The sequence below is a fragment of the Blennius ocellaris genome (assembly GCF_963422515.1).
Source record: "Blennius ocellaris genome assembly, chromosome: 23".
NCBI lineage: Eukaryota > Metazoa > Chordata > Actinopteri > Blenniiformes > Blenniidae > Blennius > Blennius ocellaris.
In genome coordinates, this window is record NC_137672.1 from 581631 (window position 1) to 605970 (window position 24340).

At 47.1% G+C, this 24340-nt stretch overlaps 1 protein-coding gene across 8 annotated transcripts in view; it reads right to left on the minus strand.

Annotated features, from left to right (window-relative positions):
* Positions 1-17195: 17195 nt before the first annotated feature.
* Positions 17196-24340, minus strand: part of camk2d1 (calcium/calmodulin-dependent protein kinase (CaM kinase) II delta 1) — a gene marked incomplete at its 3' end in the record, with an annotated part of 161362 nt that continues 154217 nt past the window's right edge. For 6 of the 8 annotated variants that reach the window (XM_080519063.1, XM_080519061.1, XM_080519067.1 and 3 more), the window contains 3 exons: positions 22355-22430; positions 22180-22274; positions 21307-21539 (listed from right to left, as the gene is read on the minus strand). In XM_080519063.1, coding sequence (XP_080375189.1) covers positions 21307-21539; positions 22180-22274; positions 22355-22430 — 404 coding nt within the window. Of the gene's footprint in view, positions 21068-21306; positions 21540-22179; positions 22275-22354; positions 22431-24340 lie in introns of those variants that run through there. The other 2 variants (XM_080519062.1, XM_080519060.1) reach the window with 1 other exon arrangement.

A 24340-nucleotide genomic window follows, 5' to 3' on the forward strand; every position in this document is an offset into this window, starting at 1 on the left:
AATGGATTTCTCCAAATAGAATGCCAAACTTTACCTGTCGAGTAGAAACTTCGCGACTGAAGCATCAGTGGGAAGCCCAACCTGGGCTTTCAGCGCACGCCATCGTGTGAAAGAATCTCCCAAAAACACTCTGGTCTTGTTTCTCTCTTCCGAAGCCTTTCTCTTCTTCTCATACACTTCGAAGACACTTTTTCTCTTTTGCGACCCTCTGCCATTTTCAAAGTACCCGGTGAGAACTGCGAGCTCGCTGAAGGCGTAGCTCACCATATACACCTGAAAGCGCGCATGCGCAGAAAGTGAAAACTAATAGATCCACGCTACCTGGGGACGAGCACATACGACGGCCTTACGTAATATATCACCAGAATGATTGACAGTTGGGAGTACCAATAGTCTTGATGATCCACCCGGAAAAAGAAAATCCTCCTGTACACCTTTAAGACAGTAACATGATTTTACTTGATTAAACCAGCCTGAGAAGCTCTATCTTAAAAAAGTACACTCAAAAATGAAATGACAGAATTGTTTTTTCAGTGTGACACGATTTTCCTCGATTAAACCATGGTCCAAGTGGAGGAACGTGGGAGCAGCGCTTCAAAGGGTTGAGTGGAAATCTCCACCAACGGCTGATCCCACATTTCATCGGGCTCATCCATCCCTCCGGACAGGGCCTCACAGCCAGAGACAGGTGAGCCGTTTAGGGACTATTCAGTAACAAGAACTTAGAGCTGTGATTTCACTTGTATATAAGTTAAAGATGTAAAGCAAAGTTGGACTCTTCAGGTCATGAAATATACATTAAATGTCCACCAATGACTGTTGAGATGGTTGATCATTTAGTTTTAAACGTAGTAAACATAGAAAATACTTTGGCTGGTTATTGTGATTAAATTAAATTACATCTCACAACAAAACATGCTTTTAAAATAACAAAGACATTTGATCCAAATTACATTGAATTTAATACAAGAGACCCATTCTACAAAACAAACCTTTCCTCCTGCAATTAGCCTTTCAATACCACCTCACTCCGTGTGTGTTGTCCTCACAATCAATCAAAGTGATCTGGTGTCTCCTGGTGTTGATCTTAAGAGTCTCTCAACTTGTGGAACCTGTGCATTTAACACTTTTCTTTTGTCTACAGTGTGTTGTGGGAATCTCCCAGAACCTGTATCTCGCCCACCTTGCTGCTCCTCCTGTCACCTGCAGTACAAGGTGATTTCGTCTGTCCACTTCTGGCTCTAAAGACTCTTCTGGCTGTTTGTACCTACATGAACATCATTACATGCAGCTTGTTTACCAGAGCTTTACTTCAAGTCATTGCACAGCTAGAAAACTTTAGTTTAGCAAGTCTCAGTAAGGTCTGAGTGTGTATCACATGTTTAGGTGCAACCAGGGTTGGGTAGTCATGGAATACATGTAACAGTGTTACATAATTAGGATACAAAAAACATATAACTGTAATCTGTTACAGTACATAAAAAAATGTGTAATCTCGTTACAGGTATGCTCGATAAAAACTGGGATTACTGAGCAGGATTACAGTAGAAATCAGATGGAATAAACTACAAATGCAGCTGTCACATGCGCCATGCACTGGCATTGCGACACTTCCCGACGCTTTCAGGCTGACAATCCATGCTTTGCCATGGATTCTGCAGACAGTTGCTTTCATCACTATGTTTTAAAGTCGGAGAAATCTCTTAACCTCTCTGTACAATGCAAACTATGTCTCCCAGCCGTGAAAGTGCTGTGAACGTCCAGGAACTGGACATCTCACCTGAAGAAACATAGAAACATAAAACCTGCTCACTTTCACTGATACACACATGGACTCTGTTTACTAGTTTTATTAGCTCGTAACATGCTTCCTACCTGTTCTCAATACGTTTAGAGGCTCTTGTGTTTTAGGGATTAATTGGGGCAACACGTGCCATCACTTTTTTCTTTTTACTCAATGAGTTATTCATGCTGCCAGATACAGCCTCTCATCAAACATTCACATTTATTCCGGAAAAAAACCAACATTAAAACTAATGAGGAAACGGGGCGAGAGAGAGAGAGAGAGAGAGAGAGAGAGAGAGAGAGAGAGAGTTTTAGAAAAGATGGGCACATTTTCTTGAATAGAAATTGAAAGCTTTATTTATATTGTGGTTTTGATTCTCTAAAAAAAAAAAATCAATGTTAGACACCTGATTGGTTACTGAGTTTGTCAGGGTGTAGGGTGAGGTCCCCTTTAAGAGTGGGCGGGCCATAGGTCTGGGCTGTCAGCACCTCACCTGTGGTCACTTCTTGTAATCACCCTACCCTATATATGTCCTGTCTGTGTGTTTGTTCAGTGTTGGTTTGTTTGTTATTGATGTCCTGTCCGTCCGGTCCAGTGTTCGTCGTCCATGTCTCGTCCGGTCTGTCCAGGGCGTTGGAGTCCAGTCTGCTGCACCCCGCATGTCAAGGAGCAACCGGCGGTTCATCTGTCTGTGCTGTCAGTCAATAAAAGACTTGTTTGAACTCAGCCTGTTTCCAGAGTCCTGCACTTGGGTCCTGTCCATGATCCGTGACAGAACAAACCAACCATCATGGACCCAGCGGACTCTGGTCACCAGCTGCTAGGAGCAGTTGGTCAGCAGGAGGACCGGCTAACGCAACACGACGAGCAGTTGTCTGGTTTAACGGCGGATCTCCACGACCTTTCACATCGACACACGTCAGTGGAGAGTCAACTGAACCAACTCACCGGTCACCTCCAGCAGCTCATCACCCGCCTCTCGGTCCCAGAGGTTCGGGCTGCCGCTGCCGCCGCAGTGCCGCCAGCTGCCGCCGCTGCCGCCGTCGTGATGTCGCCGTCACCGCTCTCAAGCCCAGCACGCTTCTCGGGGGACTCCGGGGATTCGCGACCCTTCCTGGTCCAGTGTGGTCTCCACTTCGAGATGCAGCCGGGCGCGTTTCCTACTGAGAGGTCGAGGGTCGCGTACATCATCTCCCACCTGTCCGGCAGAGCGGAGGCTTGGGCCACCGCTGAATGGAACCGCCAATCCCGGCTGTGTGACTCGGTGGACGAGTTCGCAGCCGCGCTGTCTAAGATCTTCGATCGGCGTCCCGGCGGACAGGAGGCGGCTCGAGCGCTGGCAGCGCTGCGTCAAGGAAGGAGGTCGGTGATCGATTACGCAATTGAGTTTCGCACCCTCTCCACAGACTGCGCCTGGAACGATGCGTCACTGCGGGACACCTTCCTCTACGGGCTGGCCAGCCCGGTTCGCGACCAGCTCTTCCTGAGGGATCTCCCCGACGACTTGGACTCCCTCATTGCCCTGGCGGTCAGGATGGAGAATCGTCTGACGGTCCGTGATCGCCTGAGGCAGACTGACCCGCAGGGAGGAGAATCCAGGAGCGCGCGGGAGGAGCACGCCCCTCTCCGCCCCACCTCCCAGCAGGAGCAGGTCCCGAGTGCTGCACAGCTTCCGGAGGAGCCGATGCAGCTTGGCCGCACCAGCATCTCCACGCAGGAGCGGCATCGGCGCCTGACCAGCGGCCTGTGTTTGCACTGTGGTCAGCATGGGCACAGAGCTGCAGCGTGTCCTCTTAAAGGGACAGACTCACCTGGGTTAAGGAGGGCTCCGGTGAGTCTTAAGAACTCCTCCACTGCGCCTTTAAGAAGACTCACACCGGCTCAACTGAGGTATGCCGACACCACCTTGGACATTGATGTTTTCATTGACTCTGGTGCGGATGAGAACTTTATGGACCTTAAGTGGGCTGAGAGACATAAGATCCCCACTGAACTGTTATCAGTGCCTTTAAAGGCTTTTGCTTTAGACGGACGCAAAATATTTTCTATTGATAAAAAGACTCTTTCTGTTCAGTTATTGTTTGGTCCCTCCCATTTTGAGGAGATTTCTTTTCATTTAGGTTTAAGTCCGTCCTACCCAGTTATCCTGGGCCTTCCTTGGTTACGTTTGCACAAGCCCCATATTGACTGGGAGTCGGGGGTTATTTTGAGTTGGGGAGGGGATTGTTCCGAGCACGGTCGGTCAGTGTCGGGAGTTAAGGTAGCAGCTGTGGAGGTTCCTGTGTATCCGGACCTCGAGCGAGTTCCCAGCTGCTACCACGATCTAAAGGAGGTGTTCAACAAAGGGAAGGCGACATCCCTGCCACCGCATCGTCCTTATGACTGTGCCATTGAGTTATTGCCGGGTACCACTCCTCCCAAGGGTCGCATTTACTCTCTCTCACAACCCGAGAATCAGGCCATGAAAGAGTACATCGAGTCCGGCTTAGAGGCTGGGATAATCAGACCCTCGTCCTCTCCTGCAGGGGCGGGATTTTTCTTTGTAGCAAAGAAGGACAAGACTCTTCGGCCGTGCATTGACTACAGGGGCCTCAATGAGATAACCATTAAAAACCGCTACCCACTACCCCTCATGACTTCGGCCTTTGAACGCCTGCAGGGAGCCAAGGTCTTTACGAAGTTGGACTTGCGCAATGCTTACCACCTGGTCCGGATTAGGCAAGGGGACGAGTGGAAAACGGCGTTTAACACACCTTCTGGCCACTACGAGTATTTGGTGATGCCTTTCGGTTTATGCAATGCTCCCGCAGTGTTCCAGAATCTCGTAAATGATGTGCTGAGAGACGCATTGAATAAGTTTCTGTTCGTTTACCTCGACGACATTTTGATTTTTTCTTCGGACCTTGCCAGTCATGTTAAGCATGTTCGTTTTGTTTTGGAGCGTCTTCTCAGCAACAACTTATTTGTCAAGGCCGAGAAATGTGTTTTTCATGCTCCCACCGTTTCTTTTCTTGGGCACATCATCTCAGAGGGGAGGGTGGAGATGGACAGGGAGAAGGTTAGGGCTGTAGCGGATTGGCCGACCCCGGGTAACCGCAAACAATTATTACGATTTTTGGGGTTTGCTAACTTCTACCGGCGGTTTATCAGGGGATTCAGCTCTGTCGCGGCACCCCTACATGCCTTAACTTCCCCCAAGGTCCCGTTTTCTTGGGGTTCCTCAGCTGAGCAGGCTTTTTCGGAGCTCAGGGCCAGGTTCACCTCGTCTCCCGTGCTTGGTGTCGCGGACCCTGGACGGCAGTTTGTGGTGGAGGTGGACGCATCAGATGTCGGGGTCGGGGCAGTGCTCTCTCAGCGCAGCAGTAAGGATGGGAAGCTGCACCCTTGTGCCTTTTTCTCCAGGCGGCTGACCCCGGCTGAGGAGAACTATGACATCGGCAATCGAGAGCTCCTGGCCATCAAGGCTGCTTTGGAGGAGTGGAGGCATTATCTGGAGGGCGCAGAGCATCCGTTTGTGGTATGGACCGACCATAGAAACCTCGAGTACATCAAGTCGGCCAAACGGTTAAATTCTCGGCAGGCTCGGTGGGCTCTGTTCTTCACCCGGTTCGACTTTGTGGTGTCGTATCGGCCGGGGTCTAAGAACGTGAAGCCTGACGCCCTTTCCCGGGTCTTTGAGCCGGATCCTGCTCCTCGTTCCCCCACGCCAATTTTACCTCCGACCTGTGTGGTGGGGGCGGTGACGTGGGAGATTGAGGAGCAGGTTCGGCGGGCTCTGGAGGGGGTGACGGTGCCGCCAGGTTGTCCTCCCAACCGCCTGTTTGTGTGTTCCCCGGTACGGTCTAGTGTTATTGAATGGGCCCACACTAACCTGCTGTCATGTCACCCAGGAACTCAGCGCACACTGTTTGTGGCAAGACAGCGTTTCTGGTGGCCAGAGATGAGCAGGGAAATCCGGGAGTATGTCCGGGCTTGCCCTGTCTGCGCGCGTAACAAGACCTCGCGGTCTCGCCCCTCTGGTCTGTTGCAGCCGCTCCCAGTACCCACCCGACCATGGGCAGACCTGTCCATTGATTTTGTCACTGGTCTCCCAGATGCAGAGGGGTTTACCACCATCCTCACCGTAGTGGACCGGTTTTCCAAGATGGCCCACTTTGTACCCTTGACAAAGCTCCCATCAGCCAAGGAGCTGGCAGAGGTCATGCTGAGACATGTGTTCCGTCTTCACGGGTTCCCAAGGGACATTGTCTCGGACAGGGGGCCTCAGTTCGTGTCTCGGTTTTGGAGGGAGTTTTGCAGGCTGTTGGGAACTACGGTGAGCCTTTCGTCCGGGTACCACCCAGAGTCTAACGGCCAGACGGAGAGGGTGAACCAGGAGCTGGAGTCCATACTTCGGTGTCTGGTCTCTGACAGCCCAGCTGCTTGGTACAGGCAGTTAGTCTGGGTGGAATACGCGCACAATTCCCTTCCCTGTTCATCCACTGGGCTGTCTCCCTTTGAGTGCGTGTATGGGTACCAACCCCCCCTGTTCCCAGCCCTGGAGTCGGAGGTTAGTGTCCCGTCAGCTCTGGCAATGGTGCGGCGATGCAAGCGCGCTTGGCTCAAGGCCAGAAGCAAGCTCTTGCAATGCTCTGCTGAGCGCAAGCGGCTTGCAGACCGGCGCCGGGTTCCCGCACCAACTTATGATGTTGGTCAGCGTGTGTGGCTCTCCACCCGGGACCTGCCACTCCGCTCAGATGCAAAGAAGCTGGCGTCAAGGTTTATTGGACCTTATCCAATAATTAAGCTGGTTGGTCCCTCTGCAGTCCGTCTTCGTTTGCCCCGCTCGCTTCGTGTGCACCCCACCTTTCATGTGTCAAAGGTTAAACCTGCCCGGGAAAGCCCCCTAGTTCCCCCCTCAAGAGCCCCTCCTCCTCCCCGTATGGTGGAGGGTGAGGAGGTTTTCACTGTCAGGCGGCTCCTGGCAGCTCGCCGGCGTGGGCGGGGGTTTCAATACCTGGTTGACTGGGAGGGGTATGGCCCTGAGGAACGTGCCTGGGTACCTGCTAGAGACATCTTGGACCCAGGCATGATCAGAGACTTCCATAGGCAGCATCCTGAGATGCCTGGGCCGTCTGGAGCCGGTCGTGGAGGGGGGGGGTACTGTCAGGGTGTAGGGTGAGGTCCCCTTTAAGAGTGGGCGGGCCATAGGTCTGGGCTGTCAGCACCTCACCTGTGGTCACTTCTTGTAATCACCCTACCCTATATATGTCCTGTCTGTGTGTTTGTTCAGTGTTGGTTTGTTTGTTATTGATGTCCTGTCCGTCCGGTCCAGTGTTCGTCGTCCATGTCTCGTCCGGTCTGTCCAGGGCGTTGGAGTCCAGTCTGCTGCACCCCGCATGTCAAGGAGCAACCGGCGGTTCATCTGTCTGTGCTGTCAGTCAATAAAAGACTTGTTTGAACTCAGCCTGTTTCCAGAGTCCTGCACTTGGGTCCTGTCCATGATCCGTGACAGAGTTTTGATAGTTCAAAACTTGTTAAGTGCAATTTGTGTCTGCTGTGTATAAGATGTGTCAATACACTGAGCAGATGACACTTTCTATTCTTTCTTGTCATTTTTTTATGTTTTATTATGGCCAGGCAAGAGTAGAGGCACGGCTTTTCAGAGGTTGATGGACTCTGTGCTGCGCGACCTCGCTTTCGTTTCTGTTTACCTGGACGACATCTTGGTGGCTAGTTCTTCAGTTGAGGAGCATTTTTCACACCTAAAGCAAGTTTTTCAGCGCCTTGAGCAGGGGTGGGCAATTATTTTTCCGAAGGGGCCAAATGAGAAGCAGAAAATATTGTGGAGGGCCTTGCCAAAAGTTTAAACTCTATTCTGCATATGAATTTTATTTCTAAATTGAAAGCAGTAAATGGCATTGTTTACACATGCTGGTAAGTGTCTGTGTTATTATTAGGTAAAGAGAAAGTGAGGGTTATTTTAACAAAAAATGTTTTTATTCAGTGCAGTTATTCAAAACAATTGTAAACATGAAACATTTGTAACTCTTTTTTGAATTACATTAACCAAAAACACTTTTTTCTATTAAGACATCACAATGTCTTTGTATGCCAAATATCATTAACAAGATATGTCACATTATGATTGTCAAACTACCAAGCTGTGCAGACAAAAAGTAATAGTGAACACACATTTGGGTATTTTCTTGTTCAGTGAGAGAAATCTAGCCTTTGCTGCCCTTTAACGAGTGCATCAAAGTCAGGTTGAATGTCTGAGGTGGAGATGCGAAGCACAGCTGACAGATGATCATCAGTAAGAGAGGATCTGAACCTGGATTTGGTAAACTTCATTACTGAGAATGTTTGTTCACATATGTAGGTAGATCCAAACAGAACCAACATCTTCTGAGCATGTCTCCTCATGTTTGGAAAGTTCTCCTCCTTAAGAGATGAGTAGAACTCCAGCAGTGATGCTGACTTAAAGTGCTCTGCCAGTACTGTGTCAGACTGCAGGTCAATGAGCTCCAGCTGAACATCACTGGGTGCATCATCTACTCTGCAGGCAAAGGGAGAGGAAACCAGGTGCATTTCATCCTCAATGTTTTTACAATCATCAAATCGCCTTAAAAACTCACCATGCAAATCTCCTAACATGGATGAGTACCTGCAGAGATGATTAGCTGATATTCTGACTTCTTTAAGGGTTTGCATGTGAGTGAGAGTGTTGTTCTGTAGTTGACTTGAAAGAAACAGCAACTTTCTCATAAAAGCCTTCGCCAGGTTATGCATTTCATGAACGAAAAGGCCCTTGCCTTGCAGTTTAGTGCTCAGTTCATTCATCAGTGCCGTCACATCAACAGCAAATGCAAAATCTGCCATCCAGTTCATATCTGAAAGCTCGGGGATGTTTTTGCCTTTCATCTCACAAAACTCTTGAATCTCTGTTTTCAGGTCCCAAAATCTTTTGAGCACTTTGCCCGGACTGAGCCATCTGACAGCTGTGTGGTACATGATGTCACCATGTTCATTCTCATGCTCCTCTAAAAGTGCAACAAACTGCCTGTGATTTAATGCTCGTGCCCTGATAAAGTTAACCGTTTTTGTTACAACATCAATAACATGGTTAAGTTTTAGCACAGACCTGCACAGTACATGCTGATGTATAATACAATGTATCAACACTAAATGATGCTCTGTGCCGAGTTCAGTCACTTTATCTTGGATCTGTTTCAAAAGTCCGACATGTTTTCCTGTCATATTCGGACAACCATCAGTAGTGACGCCTACCAGTTTGTCCCATTTCAGTCCAAGCTTGACCATGCATGCATCGACCTCCTTGAACAGATCGCTTCCCGTTGTCGTTCCTTTTATTGACCTCAATGCTGCCAGCTCCTCCGTAATCTTGAAGTCCTGCCTTATTCCCCGGAGAAACACCAGTAACTGGGCAGTGTCACGGACACCACAGCTCTCATCCAAAGCCAAAGAGAAAAAGTCAAAACTTTCAACTCCACTTTTGAGCTGACATTCGAGATTCTCCGCGATTCCTTCCACCCTTCTGGTGACGGTTCGCCTGGACAGCGGGACTTTTTCAAATGCTTCTTTATTCTCAGGGCATATTAGCGCGGCAGAGTCCACCAAGCACTCTTTCACAAACTCGCCATCCGAGAACGGCTTGCTGTTTTTAGCGATTTTGTGGGATATGACGAAGCTGGTCTTGGTCGCTGCATCCTGGGCTGTGTGTAGTTTGCTAAAACAGCCGTGTTGTTTTGCTAGCTTTGCTAGCAAGTCTTCTGATATTCGCGCTCTCACAGCCTCCGCCAAGTGTCTGTATTTCTCCGCGTGTTTTGTCTCATAATGCCGACTCACATTGTACTCCTTAAACACGGCGACGTGCTCTCCACAAACTAAACAGATGGGTTTACCACCGACTTCAGTAAACAAATATTTAGTGCTCCAAATCTTCTTGAAATTTCGGCCTTCAGCATCCACCTTTCTTTTCTTGACGTGCCCGTACATCATTGAGGGGCGACAATCACATGCACTGATTGACTTGTTTTACGGGTTACGTATACGACGTACGTAGGTTACGTACACTGTATATAAATAAACAGGCTTCAAAGTAAAAGCATTTCCGTTTTAGTTTATAGAGCCGATGGTTTTAGTCCACACATTAAAATTTGAAAGAAGCTTTTGTTTTCTTAATTCTAAGCAACCTTTCGCGGGCCGGTCAGAATCGGGTCACGGGCCGCATTTGGCCCGCGGGCCTTAAAATGCCCAGGTCTGGCCTTGAGGAACATGGCCTAATTGTCAACCCTGCTAAGTGCCAGTTTGGTCTGCCTGTGATTGACTTTTTGGGTCATCGTATTTCAACTCAGGGTGCCATTCCATTGCCTTCTAAGGTGCAAGCGGTGACAGATTTCCCTCGTCCAGCCTCGGTTAAGGCCCTGCAGGAGTTTTTGGGCATGATTAATTTCTACAACCTTTCATATTGAGATTACAACTATATACCAAATAAAGGTTTTATCAGCTCTATCAATTACAATGGTCAAATTGTCTCAATGGCTACAGACAGAAAATTGTGGGTTTAAATCCACCTGGAGGTGTTTGTGGAATTAACTTGTGTGTGCATGTGTTTCCTCAGGGTTCTCTGGTTTTCTTCCACAGTCCAATTAAATGCATGTTAATGGTAATACTAAACTGACTCTCTGTGTATGTCCCGTGGTAGACTGATGACATGTTCTGTTTCTTTTGAAACGTATTTTCAGTGACGTCCAGACAAGACGTCAATATAATGTTCAAGAAAGACGTCTCAAAAAACTTTCATTCAGGCTCTTCTGAGGAAGTCTTCTGGATGTCTAGAGACATCGTCTTTAGTTGTGTTCTGGACCTACATGTTGACACAAAGAACAGTGGCTGTGTAAAACACATTGGTTACTGTGGAACTGTGCTGTGTATTCATCAACAACATCTCACATGTTGGAAGATAAACAAGAGCACGGAGCAACATTTTATCAAAAATAATTTATTTATGAAAAATTATTAATTAGAATAAATTGGTTATTTATCAAATAATAATGACATTGGGCCACCACCAGCTAAACTGGAAATAGTTAATGCCAAAAAAAGTGTTATTTAAATTGATTAATGTTTCTCTTTAGATATAACAATCTTGAATAACAGGGAAGGTGTGAGATTCGAGCGCAGGCTGTTTCAAACCAGTGAACCAGGACCGCTTGACCCCGTCAGCTAGAAAGGGTATGTACTGGGTTTCAGAAGATGAAAGTGTCTCGAGGTCAGTGGGGACGCGCACTGGGTGGATGTATGTGACTCCACCCCCCCTTTTGTGCGAGTCCCTTGCGAAGATCGTGTGATAATCGTGGGAGACCTCCTCATACAAATGCATCTCCTTGTTTCTGTTGTGGTAAAGCGCGAGCCTCAGCAGAGCGTTGCTCGGTCTTTGACTCGAAGCCTGAATAAGGTTCTTCTGGTACAGACATGGTCTGTTTACCTGAAATGTCTGTATTCTCTGGTTGAGTCATTGGAGCGTGCACAACCATGTCACCTTCGGTGCTCGGTTTTGTACCATGAAGAACCTGTTCAAGGTTAACATGGTGAGCGCTGGTGATGGTTTTGGTTGTGGAAATGAGGAGAGTTGTGTCATGCGTGTCGTCGCTGGTGAGGGACGAAGGCAGATTGTCAATGAGATGAGAATTAGTTCAAGATTGTGGAATGAACTGTCAGTTTACATCTCTAAAGGTGGAAATGCGGTCACTTTAATCTGACCAGGTGTCAGATTTTGGACCCGTGGGTTGGCTGAACGATGGCTGTTAGAAGCTGGGTGGCCTAGTTCTTAGCCAATGGGAGTCGGGCTGACGACTGGGGACCAAAGGCGCCGTTTGGTGGCAGCGAGTCGGTTTAGGATGTCCTGACCAATAAGCAGTTCTTCTGTGTCCAGATCAGTGACGTGGATGGGATGCGTCGCTGACATGTCCTGGAAAGCTGTTGACCCAGACACATTGAGTGATGTGGTGCAAGTCCTGAGTGAAGCCTCGGTTGTTTATGCTACACTCTTCCACCTGAAGTGGCTTTCCTTAAGTGGCATGCGCAAGCGTGGTTCTAGCAACCCGTGCGAAGGTGTCTGAACACATGAGGGGGATTTCTGACCCAGTACCAAGCAGTGAGAGAGTGTCAACAACCCCTACCACCACTGAAGTGTATCTGTGGTTGGCATAGCCAAGATTACCCAAGAATGTCAAATGGGCCTCTTTCACCTCCTGGATCTCCTCCTCCTGCCAAAATGAACTTTGTGTGCGGAGGAGAGGGGCCAAGTCATGCGGTCAGGGGGAGCCAAGTCCCTTCTTGCCAGGCGGGTTCAGGTGCTGCTTCACCTCTTTGATGCAGGTTTTAATCCACTGTGGGACATCTGCATCCCAGTTGTTTTGAGTCTGACCTCAGCTTCGGTTTTTAGACTTACCTCTCCTCACCTGAGACCTCAGGACACCTGCATCACCATCATAGTTTTCACCTGAACGGTGGTGCAGCTCCCACACCATCTGCGCATGTTTGCGGAGGTCTTTCATGGTGGGGTTTTTGGTCCTGCAGAAAAGGGCGACATCGATCCGCACACTGTTGTGGAGGTTGTTAACGAAGAGGGACTTAAAAGTCTGGTCTTTGTCCAATCCTGGTGCCTTGGAAGTAGGCAGCCCTTAGGCACCTATAAATACTATCTGGGAGTCTCCGCCCCCTTTTGAGTGATTGTAAATGCACCAAAGTTCGCAGAGGCAGGATCATTGTGCAGATGATCCTGCTTCCCTAAGTGCATGACAGAGGGCTGAGTAATGGTCTCTGATGGCAGATGGGAGGGACTCTATGTAAACATGGACACTCCTGGATGTCATCTTCCAGAGAAGCGTAAGCTTCTCTCGGGACGAAGGATGAGGCAGGTTGAAGAGGCAGCGTTCAACCTCCCCCAGGTAGTCCGCTACACGAATCTCCGGGTTGTTTGGTTCGAACTGCTCTATGTCCTCTGCAAGGGACTCAAGCTGGCTGGTCCAAAGACCAGGTACCCTTGGGATATCGGAATGGTCAGAGTCATCTGAGCTAGAACATCCTGGTTCTCTCCGGTGGAGAGAGTGAGGGAGCTGATAGCACTGTCAGGTGCTGGAAAATGACAATGTTCCTTCTCCTGAAAAGGAGTGAAAGAGCTGCGATACCACGTGGTGGTGCGGCTGAGAGCACTGATGGATGTGTGTCATAGCAACTCGCTGTTGAGGTTTCTTCTCTCCTCTGTAGACAGGCATAGAAGACCGGCGACAACAGTCTTCAACTGGGTCATGTGGCTCCCGAGGTATCTTTGCTCCGAGCATGCAGTGTCTCTGACGACTCATGGTAGGAGTCACGCAAAAGCTGTGTTTCGAAAAGTGCGAAAATGTTGTTAATGCACAGGTGATGGTAACACCTGTGGCTTTCACTTCTGTAGTCTATACAAATTGTAACCTCGCAACTGCAACACAGTGTTTTTAGCACCTTGGGTGAGCAATAGTTGTGTTAGTGTACATTTATCTGGGTAGATACTTGAATAGTGAAAGTACAAGTTTGTCCTAATGAAATTAAAACTTTATTCTAAAAACATACTCAGTATCTAGTCTGAAGCATCTTTTCGGCCACAACTGATGAAAAGACCATAACAGTCAAATCCAGCATAATAAAAGAGGTTGAAACTGCTTTAACCTAATAAACACTTCATGTTTAAAGTTGAATTGAGAAAGTACCAGTTTGTTCTAAGGAAATAAAAACTTTATTCCAAAATTACTCTATATCCCGTGTGGAGCAACATTTCGGCCACTCCTGATGAAATGAAAATAGCAGCTACTCAACTAAATAAAACTGGTTGAAACTGCTTGAACCTGATGAACACATCATTTAAACTTGAATTGAGAAAGTACGAGTTTGTCCTAATGAAATCAAAACGTCATTCCAAAATTACTCTATATCCCGTGTGGAGCATTATTTCGGCCACTCCTGATGAAATGAAAATAGCAGTTACTCCACTAAATATAATTGTTTGAAAGTGCTTGCAACTGCTAAGTCCATCATTTTTAACCTTGAATTGAGAAAGTACTAGTTTGTTCTAATGAAACAAAAACTTTATTCCAAATTCCCTCTATATCTCGTGTGGAGCATCATTTCGTCCACTACTGATGAAATGAAAATAGCAGTTACTCCACTAAATAAAACTGGTTGAAACTGCTTGAACCTGATAAACACATCATTTAAACTTGAATTCAGAAAGTACTAGTTTGTCCTAATGAAATAAAAACTTTATTCCAAAATCACTCCATATCCCGTGTGGAGCATCATTTCGGCCACTCCTGATGAAATGAAAATAGCAGTTACTCCACCAAATAAAACTGGTTGAAACTGCTTGAACCTGATAAACACATCATTTAAACTTGAATTGAGAAAGTACTAGTTTGTCCTAATGAAATAAAAACTTTATTCCAAAATCACTCTATCTCGTGTGGAGCATCATTTCGGCCACTCCTGATGAAATGAAAATAGCAGTCAAATCCAGCATAATGAAACTGCTTAAACCTGATAAACACTTCATGTTTAAACTTGAATAGTGAAAGTACGACTATGTTCTAGTAAAATACAAACTTTATTCTAAAAACCAACTCTCAAGCTCCTCATCCTATCTCTAAGGGTGCGCTCAGCCACCCTACGCAGGAAGCTCACTTCTACCGCTTGTATCCGGGATCTCGTTCTTTCGGTCATGACCCATAGTTCATGGCTTTGGTGGAGGCAATAACTCGGGTCTGGGAGGAGTTTGGAGAGGCCATGGAAGAGGACTTTCGGTCTGCCCCGAGGAAATTCTGGCAAACCCTTCATCCCTGCAACATCGCGTGACGCGGGGACGGTACCTCTGGACAGGCAGAATGGGGTGGTGGTCCCTCTCTTCAAGGAGGGGGATCGGAGGGTGTGTTCCAACTACAGAGGGATCACACTCCTCAGCCTCCCCAGGAAAGTCTATTCCAGTGTACTGGAGTGGAGGGTCCGGCCGTTAGTCAAAGCCGGTTTGCCAGAATTTCCTCGGGACCGATCGAAAGTCCTCCTCCATGGCCTCTCCAAACTCCTCCCAGACCCGAGTTTTTGCCTCCACCACAGCCCGGGCTGCGGCTCACTTGGCCTGCCGATTGCCTCAGGAGTCCTATGAGCTAACGGTGCCCGATAGGACTCCTTCTTCAGCTTGACGGCATCCCTTACTTCCGGTTTCCACCACCGGGTTCGGGGATTGCCGCCACGACAGGCGCCAGAGACCCTGCGGCCACAGCTCCGAGCAGCAGCTTTGACAATGGAAGTGGAGAACATGGTCCACTCGGACTCAATGTCTCCAGCCTCCCTCGGGATCTGTGAGAAGCTCTCCCAGAGGTGGGAGTTGAAAACTGCGCGGACGGAGGGCTCGGCCAGATGTTCTCAGCAGACCCTCATAACACGTTTGGGCCTGTCAAGTCTATCCGGCCTCCTCCTGGTCCAGCGCATTCAACTCACCACCATCAGTTGACAGCTCTGCCCCTCTCTTTACCCCAGTGTCAAAGACACACAGCCAGAGATCAGATGACATGACCACAAAGTCTATCATTGACCTCCGGCCTAGGGTGTCCTGGTGCCACGTGCACTTATGGACACCCCTGTGCTTGAACATGGTGTTCGTTATGGACAAGCTGTGACTGGCACAGAAGTCCAATAACAGAACACCGCTCGGGTTCAGATCGGGGAGGCCGTTCCTTCCAGGTCTCACTGTCATTGGCCACGTGGGCGTTGAAGTCCCCCAGGAGAACAATGGAGTCCCCAGTTGGGGCACTATCCAGCTTCCCTCCCAGGGACTCCAAGAAGGTTGGGTACTCTGAACTTCTGTTCGGTGCATAGGCCGAGACAACAGTCAGAGACCTGTCCCCTACAAGCTGTGAGTGGAGGCGAGCCCGACTATATCTAGACGGTATCTCTCAGCCTCCCTCACAAGCTCGGGCTCCTTTCCCCCCACCGAGGTCACATTCCATGTCCCAAAAACCAGATTCTGTGGCCGGGGATCGGGTCGTCGAGGCCCCTGCCGTCGACTGCCACCCAATCTACAATTCACCCGACCCCTACGGCAGCCTCTGTGGGTGGTGGGCCCACAGGAGGATGAGGAGGAGGGGCCCGCGTCGTCCCTTCGGGCTAAGCCCGGCCAAGTCCCGTGGGCAAGAACCCGGCCACCAGGCGCTCGCGTGCGAGCCTCCACCCCGGGCCTGGCTCCAGGGGGTGGCCCCGGCTGCGCCAAACTGGGCGACGTCTCTGTGCTCCTCTTATACACATAGGGGTGTTTTGAACTGCTTTTAGTCTGACCCGTCGCCTCGGACCTGTTTGCCTTGGGAGACCCTACTGGGGGGGCAAGTCCCCCGACAACATAGCTCCGAGGGTCATTCGGGTGCTCAAACTCCCCCACCACGATAAGGTTGCAGTTCAAGGGGGAGTTATTTGTTTTCATTGTCAATAAATATAATTTTTGGAATCATACTTGCTGTGATATTAATGTGTACAAAGGTGAATGAAATGTCGACCTCTTCTGTGTGAAGAACTCCAAAATCCTTCAAGCTTTACTGTTAATTCTGGTAATTGTAATTAATTTAACTATTAATTCAAATTCCTGATTAACTGTATACCTGATGAGACTGATACAACTGAATTGGCTATCATTTCCTTTTAAGACAGGTGGTGCTCCGAGGTATCTGATACACATCAGATTAAATTTTCAATAACATAATTAATGTTATCTTCGATAATTAGGAATGATTATCGATAGCCAAACACACCATAAATGCTTCCAAGTGATCCTTATGAGCTAAGAAATCCCTCCATGTTAAAATTTGTTTTTAGGTTCTGGCTACAGAGGTCCACCATTCAGATTAAAGTTCCTTCTACTTTAAGAACCTAGGATTCTACTTCTTCAGCAGCCCCGCTTCAGGATAAAGAGAGAAACACATGTGGGCATAAATCAGGCTTTTTATTAGAGATTTCTTAAACATACATCAGACTTGTCACCCCCTCAGGGAGTCTACTTGTAAAGATAAAACAAAACATGTGCAGTATGATGTACAACCGTGACGGAACCAGAGGGGAAAATCTCTTTGTGTCAAATGCCAGAAAAAGAAACGATATTCAACACCAACACAGAAATTCTCTTCCCTTCACACTGAAACCTAAATATCCTCAGAGTGACGAGCCGGGCAGGGTTCATCACCGGAAACCACCGATTCAACGGAATGAGGGGAGGAAGATGAGGGGAAGACAAGAGGAAGACGAGGTGAAGGGGAGAAGATGAGATGTAGACGAGGGGACGATTAGAAGATGACAAGAATCTTCTTGTCATCTTCTAATCGTCCCCTCGTCTACATCTCAGGGGAAGTAATCTTCAGAAGAAGGGGAAGAAGATTAAATTAAGAAGAGGGGAAGATGACAGGGAAATTAGAAGAAGATGAAATGAAGATGAGGGGTGAGAAGGGGAAGATGAGAGGAAGATTAGAAGGTGACAGAAAGATGAGGAGAAGACAAGAAGAAGATAAGGGAGGATGAGAGGAAGACAACAGGAAGATGAAGGGAAGATAGAAGGATGATGAGAGGAAGATGAGAGTGACAGGAAGATGAGCGGAAGATGACAGGAAGATCAGGGGAAGATGACAGGAAGATCAGGGGAAGATGACAGGAAGATCAGGGGAAGATGACAGGAAGATCAGGGGAAGATGACAGGAAGATAAGGGGAAGATGACAGGAAGATCAGGGGAAGATGACAGGAAGATCAGGGGTAGATGACAGGAAGATAGAGAGAAGATGAGGGGAAGACAACGGGAAGATGAGAAGAAGACGACATGAAGATGAGAGGAAGACGAAGCAGGCGGATCGACTTCAGAAACAGGAACCAACAAGAAAAGTTTTTTTTGAAGCTGATTCAGGTTCAAGATAGAATCTGAGTTTTCTCAAGACAGGAAATGACTGCGGAAGTCAGAGGAAATGAAAACAAGCAAAAAGAGGGGAAAATGCATATAACATTAAAAATGATCACAAGATTCAGCAAACACAAAAAAACTAAGAAAACAAAACAAAAGTGACCAAAGACATTTATTGTGATTAACAATCGACACAAAATAGCTGAAATATAAAAAAAAACATGATTGTTTGGATTTAAAATGGACAACTGACTAAAGTCTTTCATCTTCATACACCAGAGGAAGAAGAAATACCCCAGCTTCAGGACAGCTGCCCCGGCCATGGGGCCACTTGACCATATCATGTAAACACCATAAACATGCCGTGAACACATCATGAGCACGTCGTGAACATGTCGTGAACACGTCATGAAAAAAGCGCCAGCTGCTGAATAGACCCTGGTTTTGGTTCCACTGCTGCTACTTCAGATGTTTTATGAAAGTTTGGGGTAAATGTGAAGCAGGAAAGTGACAAGATTCTGAATGTCTGGCGTGTCGGATATTGGCACATATCCAATATGGCACCGAAGGTGTACTTTGAAACCCAGCTGACTCTTTGATTGGCGGTCAGTCACATCTGCCTCAAACAGAACAAACCTGATAGAAATTCACTCCGTTATAATTTCATGGTACGAAAACAGGATCCGACTGGTCGTCATCACAGAACGGACTTGAAGATGTCTACAGCTTACACTCTATTACCATCGCGACTAATTTTCCCTTTTTACCATGTAGTTTCAACTATTTAAAGGTACAATACGTATGCTTCAAGCAACACCACCGTTGTGCACTGGGTGGCAGTAACAAGCCACACAGTCTCAGTAGTTTGTGGTCCTTTCTCCCGTTCTTATTCTGAATGTGAATGAATGTGGAGCGACTCATGGCACCAACCAGTGGTAGAAAGTGGAATTACAGCAGAGATCCAGGTGGCCTAGGTCATCGTATACATCATGAAAACTAGCCATAGCTGGTTTTTGACTGAAGACGAAAAATACTGTACCTTTAAATTAGAGGAGCTATTATTCAAACCTTCTTGTATTGACCCCGCATTTGCAATTTGGCACGATCGTGGTATTATTACCGTGAAAGACCTCTATAAAGATGGCATCTTTTTATCCTTCGCTGAACTGTCTTCTAAATATGACTTACCGAACTCCCACCTTTTTCGTTTTTTCCAGGCGAGAGATTTTGTAAAGAAGCAGTTCCCACACTTCCCAAATCGCCCTCCGGAAACTTTGATCGACACTTTGCTATCAATGGGCCCCAATCATAAAAAGTGCATCTCCGTACTATACACCTCCTTACGTTCAATTGCCCCAAACCCCTTATCATTAATTCGAGCTTCATGGGAGAGTGATTTAAATATGAATATAACCGAGCAACATTGGAACTCCGCCCTGAAGTTGGTCCATTCCTCCTGGATATGCGCCCGCCATGGCCTCATCCAATGCAAAATTCTCCACAAAGTTCACTATACCAATTCAAGGCTATCTAAAATCTACCCCTCTGTTAGCAATATCTGCACTCGATGTAAACAATCGCCTGCTGATCATATTCACGTTCTGGTCTTGTCCTAAGCTATGTTCTTTTTGGGAGAGTATTTTCGACACTATAGGAGGGGCATATGGTCAGACAATTCCTCCTAATCCGTTATCAGCTATATTCGGCATATCCCCTGACACCACATTTTCTAAGTCATTAAAACATTCTGTTGCCTTTACGACCTTGTTGGCCAGGCGACTCATTTTGTACAATTGGAAGTTGGCTCAACCCCCATCATATGCTCGTTGGATTAAAGAAGTCCTCTACAATCTAAAATTGGAAAAACTCCGGTTCTCGTTAAAGGGCTCTACTCAAACGTTTCAGAGCTCATGGAATCCCTTTCTGTTGTACATCAAGTCTCTTGATTTATCCCCAGATCCTGATGAGGAATGATCTCTTCTATTTATTTATTTATATGTTTATTTATTTATTTAATTTTTCCTCCCCCCCCTTTTTTTTTTTCCAATTTTTAATGTCTGTCCTTTACGTGGTATGAGTGTGTGTGCGAATGTCTATGTTTGTATCATAGGTTTGTGCCATGTGTCTAAGGTTATATGACCTGAGTGGGGTGGGTGGGTGAAGGGAGGGGGGCATGAAGGGCTTTATTATTTTTGAAATGTACCATTTCATTTACATTTGTTTTGAAAAATGTCAATAAAAAGAGTTGGAATAAATTAGAGGAGCTAAAAGCTAACCTCGGCTCATGAAGCTAAGACTCAAGTGAAAAGCAGAAAGAGCAGTTATCAAAAAAACCTCTACGGCAGCAGTACCTAACCTTTTTTTCCACGGACCGGCCTTTAAGGTGTGGTGGATAAATACAACAAAATAAAATGATACGACCAACAGAAAAACTGTGGCATTTTGTAAATATAATAATAAATGTGAATCCACTGTGTATTTTGTCTTTCTACTTCTGTCTTCTGTCTCCTCACTGGACCTTTTCCTCTTTGAAAAGAAACTTTCCAGACTTGACTGTTTTTTATTCATTTTGCTGCTTGTGGGTTTAATCATCAGTGTTAATGTATCATGTGACCGAGACAAGAGTGAGTGACAGAGGATGAAACAATAATAAAACATTGTTCAAACTGACGACATAAATAAAAGGGGAATAATGCAAGTTGTTTATTCTCTCTGTGGGGCCAGGTACCAAACAACCCACAGACCTCTACCGGTCTGGGGCCCGGGACCCGGGGGTTAGGAAGCGCTGCTCTACGTCACTGAAACAAAGCGAGCATCCATTTAATCCGAGAACATCCATGAGTACAAAGCAGATATGTCAAATATTAGTCATCAAGCCGAAAAGGACTAAAAAAAATTCCCCTAAAACGTCAGGACCACTGGAAGGTGTCACTACAAGACAACTGCGAGTTTGACTCCCACCAGCTGGTCACATCGGGGATCCAGCGGATCCTCTGCCAATCAAAACAAAGCATCTAAAGTTTACAAAAGAAATAAGATGAGTATTAAAAGATGCTGCGGATGAGATATCCTGACATGAACAGCACACGCTCACGATCCCCACAGGACTCCTCCCCCTCGCTGCAACGTCCAATCATCTTCTGTCTAGCAGCGACAATATGCGACAATATGCGACACACTGATGGGGCAGGGCAGGGGCGGGGCTTGAGCAAACCAGGGCAGGGAATTGGCTTTTTTTGGTGATTGGGGGGGGGGGGTGTCAGCTGACTCGCTGTCCGCCAGAGGGCGTTCGTGATCCGAGGAGACGCCTTCTCAGCTGCAGGGGGAGGAAAACCACTGATTAGAGTTAAGAATAAATTAAACACTGTTTAAACATCAGTGAGAAAATTGCTGAAAAATGTTTTCAGTGGAGGAAGATGCTCTTCAATCGGGATGTTTATGTTTTATTTAGATTTATAAACAAATAAAAAAGAGAATAATCTGCTTCAGTACAGCTGTGATTACTGTGTACGTGTGTGTGTTTGTGCTTGTATGTGTGTGTGTGTGCGCGTGTCCTCACTTGGTGGGCACGGTAGGCGAGCCGGAGCGGTGGAAGTGGATATTCTGCCACTTGCCGTCGCGACGGTGCCAGATGCGTGTCTCCTCGGACTGCATGGAGCGCGGGAGGCCGGCGGCGTCGATGTACTGGGTGAGGCGGATGTAGGCGATGCACGCCGCCTCGTCCCCGATCAGATGCACGTGCGGGTTGAGCAGGATGGTGTGGATCGGCTGCTTCCCTTTGGACAGCGCTGCGGAGGAAACACGACACTCAACCTGAGGGAGCTGTCATCTCACTGCTGTCCACCAGGGGGCAGCAGGCTGAACTTATTCACTGCACTTCTGAACGTAGAAACTGAGAAAATATCTGATGGTTTGAGTCCTAGATCCTCTTAAAAATGTAACCTGCTGGTCGCTCAGTCTGAAGAACCATCACATCAATGCAATAACTTAATGAGCAACTTCTTGTATTGATCCAGTCATTTAATATTGATCCAGTCATTTACTATTGATCCGGTCATTTAATATTTATACAATAATTTAATATTGATCGCGTAATTTCTTATTGATCCAGTAATTTATTACTGATCCAGTAATTTATTATTGATCCAGTAATTTGTCAACACAAATTGAAAATACAAAGTATTTGGTACCACCCGGACTTCTTCCGATAACTCTTTATTCTCTACAACATTAAAAAGAATTTTCTCATCAATGTTTTCTGCTGTTAAAACTTTTTAATCACATTTACATCCTCCTCCCCCTTCCTCTTCCTCCTCCCCTTCCTCTTCCTCCTCCTCCTTCCTCTTCATCCTCCTCCTCCCCCCTCCATCCTCTCTCTACCTCCTCCTACCCCCTTCTCTTCCTCCTCCTTCTTCCTCGTTCTCCTACCATTCTCGAAGTAGAAGCGGTGGAAGTCGGTTCCCTCCACCAAGTTGCCCAATGCTTCGGGTTCGAAAGACGTGAGACCCGGGTCGCAGATCTTTCTGAGGAGACAGGAAGTAGCCTGGTTAATCCGGAAGCTTTTGCCACCGTGGTGTGGTGGTGATCAGCAGGAGGGACTAACGTGTATGCCTCGAAGTCTCCGTTGTTGATGGCCTCAATCAGCTGCTCCGTCACCTTGATGATCTCCTGCTTCCGGACTGACACACACACACGCACGCACGCACGCACGCACGCACGCACGCACGCACGCACGCACGCACACACACACACACACACACACACACACACACACACACACACACACACACACACACACACACACACACACACACACACACACACACACACACACACACACACACACACACACACACACACACACACACACACACACAGTCACTCATCTCCAGAATCCTCCAGACAGAACATCAGAAAACGTTGGACAAAGTGACAATGACATCATCACCACGCGAGAATGTCCAGGATGGAACCGAACCACATCGTTGACGTGACAACACACGCCACACCAATGAATGTGGGAGGGACAGGAGTGAGGGGTGGGCGGGGCTTCACATGACAACATCCAGGTTACCTTTTATGCTAAGTAGGTAAGCTAGGAAACAACCAGTGGAAAGAATAAGAGCTGTTGTTGTGAGCAAATTTTCTGAGACGCACGCACGCACGCACGCACGCACGCACACACACACACACACACACACACACACACACACACACACACACACACACACACACACACACACACACACACACACACACACACACACACACACACACACACACACACACACACACACACACACACACACACACACACACACACACACACACACACACACACCTTTGACTCTGGACAGACTGCTTCCATATATTTCCCTCCAAATAAAGGTTGTAAATGAAATATAGAAATTGTTGACCACTTCAATCACAGAAAAGCTTCAAGATCCATGAGAAACTCATTGAAACCAAGTCCAGATCTCCAGACAGGCTTGGAGGAGAGAACATCAGAGAGCCTGAACCCTTCAGAGCGACTCCAGAGACCAGGGAGCAGTTTTACCTCCGACATGTTGAGCTTCGCTCTGGTTCTGAGGCGGCTGGACGCTCACAGTCTTCTGTTGGCCACCGAGTCCCTGAAGGGAGACGAGCAGCAGGAAGCTGGTGACTGCAACGCGATGCATGTTCACCATGAGGCTGCAGGCTTCAGCTCCACAGGACGTGTATACAGTCGCTCAGATCGACGGTCAGGAGGTCACAGACCCCCTGAACACGCTGACACAGCAGAAACTACTTGGACTTTACTGAGCAAACATTTGCTTTACAGTGGTCCCTCCTTTATCGCAGGGGTTACATTCTAAAAATAACCCGCAATAGGCAAAATCTACAAAGTAGTTCATTTTTTTTTTTTTTTACAAGTATTATATATGTTCTAAGGCTGTAAAACCCCTCACCACACACTTTATACACTTTTCTCAGACAGGAATGAAAATTTTCTCAGATTTCTGTCTTGTTTAAACACTCCCAAACCTTCAAACCTTCAAACCTTTATATATTTAAAACATAAACATACCTCTGCATTTTGGCTGTGACTACAGGTGCTTTTGTTGGTGCAGAACGTTTTGTCGACATTGTCAGGTTTGTCAGGAACAAAACTTGCAAACATACAGCACTTCAGAGTCACACTGCTATCGATCAGATGGTGATGTATATGCAATGTGTATATGTATATGCAAGTCGAACGCATTCCTGTACAAGGGACACGGCACGAACATTGATTGACAAGGGTCCACAGTCCCTTAGCCAATCAGGACACAGAATACAATGTGGAGGTTCTCCCTTAGCCAATCAGCAGAACACTGTGTGTGTTCATACCCCTTTAAAAAACAACAACAAAAAAAACAAAAAAGCATGCAAAATTGCACAAAAAAAATCCACGAAACAGCGAGGCTGTGAAAGGTGAACCGCGTTATAGTGAGGGACCACTGTACTGCAGATAAAACCTGCTGCCAGTTCTGAAGCCAACCAGGAGCTTGATCAACCAGCGATCAATCACTGAACAACCAGTGATCAACCAGCCTGAACAACCAGCGAT